The sequence below is a fragment of the Sphaeroforma arctica genome (assembly GCF_001186125.1).
Source record: "Sphaeroforma arctica JP610 unplaced genomic scaffold supercont1.202, whole genome shotgun sequence".
In the NCBI taxonomy this organism is placed as follows: domain Eukaryota; class Ichthyosporea; order Ichthyophonida; genus Sphaeroforma; species Sphaeroforma arctica.
Window position 1 is genome coordinate 17,608 of NW_014040356.1, and position 3,138 is coordinate 20,745.

General features: G+C 44.6%; 1 protein-coding gene across 1 annotated transcript in view; it reads left to right on the plus strand.

Moving 5' to 3' along the window:
• The window catches only part of SARC_03810 (hypothetical protein), a 3,625-nt gene extending 912 nt beyond the window's left edge, over positions 1-2,713 (plus strand). Inside the window, exons 2-3 of the mRNA XM_014302373.1 lie at positions 522-1,050; positions 2,425-2,713. Of these exons, the coding sequence (XP_014157848.1) occupies positions 522-1,050; positions 2,425-2,482 (587 nt within the window). The 3' untranslated portion in view covers positions 2,483-2,713. The remainder of the gene's footprint in view (positions 1-521; positions 1,051-2,424) is intronic.
• The last annotated feature ends 425 nt before the right edge of the window (positions 2,714-3,138 follow it).

Consider the following 3,138-nt stretch of genomic DNA (forward strand, 5'->3'; position numbering starts at 1 on the left):
ATGTATATGTATACATATGTATGTATATATAAATATATATATATGTATATGTATGTATGTATGTATTTATTTATGTATGTTTATTAATATAAATATATATATATGTGTGTGTGTGTGTGTATGTATTTATGTGTGTGTGTGTGTGTGTTATTTATATGTCTTTATATGTATATGTACATGTATGTAAGTATGTATATATACATATTTATGTATGTATATGTATATATATATATATATTTATATTTATATTTATATTTATATATATAGTAATTGGTGTGTGATATGTGTGACACCTAGTCCACGTGACGTGTGACACTGAGTGCGCGAATGTACCTTTGTATATGATGGTGAGTTTTGGATGGTGCATAACATACATAAAACATGACTACAGACTCATTTCATGTAAGCCATTGGGTAAGAGTATTTGGGTGAACTTAGAAGTCTATGGAATATACTAACCAAGTCCCAGATGTCTGCTGCATTTGTCCTGAACACTGGTACTCTGTTTGACATCCCCACAGATACCTCCACATCTGCGCACGTGGAAATGATAGGGCCGTCTGGAGTGTCATTTGATATCGGAGAAGACGAGGTACACATAGAGAGAGCTGACACACCCACAGAAGACACTCCCACAGAAGACACTCCCACAGACACGCCAACAGACTCGCGCACAGACTCACCTACAGACAACCCCACGGCCAAGGATGAAAGTCGGCCAGTTACCAGCACACACACACACGCCCACGCGTCCATGGATATGAATGCAGGAAGTGATGCTAAGTACACAGACACGCACACAAGTCAAGATGAACACACACAGAGAGACGGGTACGACCCGGAAGATTCACACGCAGACAGCAGTAGGTGTCCCTGCGCGGGTGGTCCGGTGTTTGTGGTAACCATAGCAACGGAGTACGAGGGCAAGATATCACAGGTGCAGAGGTTCTTGGTCACACATGAGGGGCGCGAGCATGAGGTGGCGGTTACGCTGCTGTGCAATGTCATGCGCAAGGGCTCTGGCACACCGTCACTAAAGCCAGGCGTAAGGTGTGCATGAACTGTGCGTGTGTCTGTATATGAGTGCCTTATGACCATGTGTGCAGTTGTATATCTTAATTCAGGCGTAGGTGTGCATGGACTGTGCGTGTGTCTGTATATCCTTGTGTTCAGTTGTGTATCTTAAGCCAGGCGTAAGGTGTGCATGGACTGTGCGTGTGTCTGTATATGAGTGTCTTATGACCATGTGTGCAGTTGTATATCTTAATTCAAGCGTAAGGTATCCATGGACTGTGCGAGTGTCTCTATATCCTTGTGTTCAGTTGTGTATCTTAAGCCAGGCGTAAGGTATCCATGGACTGTGCGTGTGTCTGTGCATGAGTGTCTTATGACCATGTGTGCAGCTTTGTATTTTAATCCAGGCGTAAGGTATGCATGGACTGTGCGTGTGTCAGTATATGAGTGTCTTATGACCATGTGTGCAGTTGTTAATTTACCACATTGGCTGTTAAATGATTATAATTGCTTAAGGTTGCTGTGGGCCGTGTATGTGTTTGCCACACTGTGGTGCACTATCATACGCAAGGTGTACAGCACACCATTGCTCACGCCAGGCACGTGTGTATGTATAGTCTGTGCGTTCGTGTGCGTGTAGGTGAAGTATAACTAGCTTCCTTTTCCCTTGACTTCTGGTGCATAGTAGCTTCACGTGACGTTCCTCATTTGCTATGGGTAGGATATACAACTGTCACGCTGCCGTGTACAGAGTGACATATGCGAAGGCTGACATGCACTGCCTAAAGCGCCGCGTGTCTGCGGCTGCAGAGACTGTGCCTACGGCTATATACGGGCATTGTTTAATGTATTTGTCGTTTGCGTGTGACATGGAAGTTCACTTCTAGACTGTGCCTACGGCTATATACGGGCATTGTTTAATGTATTTGTCGTATGCGTCTGGCATGGAAGTTCACTTCTAGACTGTGCCTATGGCTATATACGGGCATTGTTTAATGTAATTGTCGTATGCGTGTGGTATGGAAGTTCACTTCTAGACTGTGCCTATGGCTATATACGGGCATTGTGTAATGTAATTGTCGTATGCGTGTGGTATGGAAGTTCACTTCTAGGCTGTGCCTACGGCTATATACGGGCATTGATTAATGTATTTGTCGTATGCGTGTGGCATGGAAGTGCACTTCTATGCAGCGTAGGTCATAGTCGTGGTGCTATACATAATAAACGTATACGTCATGTGGTATATGGCATTTAGTGTAGTTTGCCTCATTGGTTTACGTTTTAAGGTTAAGTTTGTCCATCATTCGGCTTGTCTTAGCCAGGTATCGAATGGGTCTGGCTGCACGGCCCTAAACTATTCCTTAACCTGACACGCTGACATTGACACATTAACACGCTGACATTTCACAGGCTTGTCGGGTGTGCCAGTCATGACAGCGACTACGAGACGGAATGGACGGGATTCTGAGCCTCAAAGTCGACACAACCACACCCACACTCACACTCACACTCACTTCAACACCCGTCCCCATAGCAACAGCCACGGCCACAGCCACAGCCTAAAACACGTATAACGATAAACACTGACCTCACCCCCACTGATTATAGCGGTACAGAAGCGTACAGCATTAAATATACCTGCACAATGCCACACACTCTACTGTCTACCTACTGATGACTACCCGTGCCCTGTATCGCTGTTGTACTGGGTTGCCTCGTGGGCAGTAGCTTTCCCATACTGATTGGGTGTGTTATTCTGCGCTCTATTTGTGGTAGGTATCGGCGACAGCACACAACACTGTACGATATATGTGCAACCCATCACCTATACAGCCAGTACTGCAGCCATCTTTATCGCCTATACAGCCAGTACTACAGCCATCTTTATCACCTATACAGCCAGTACTACAGCCATCTTTATCACCAAAACAGTCAGCACTACAGTCATCTTTATCACCTATACAGTCAGTACTACAGCCATCTTTATCACATATACAGTCAGTACTACAGCCATATTTATCACCTATACAGCGAGTACTGCAGCCCTCTTTGGCCAAAGTGCTTAAGTGGCGTTTGGCTCAAGCGCAATGTAGGGCCAATGAGTGTATATGTATATAAATATAT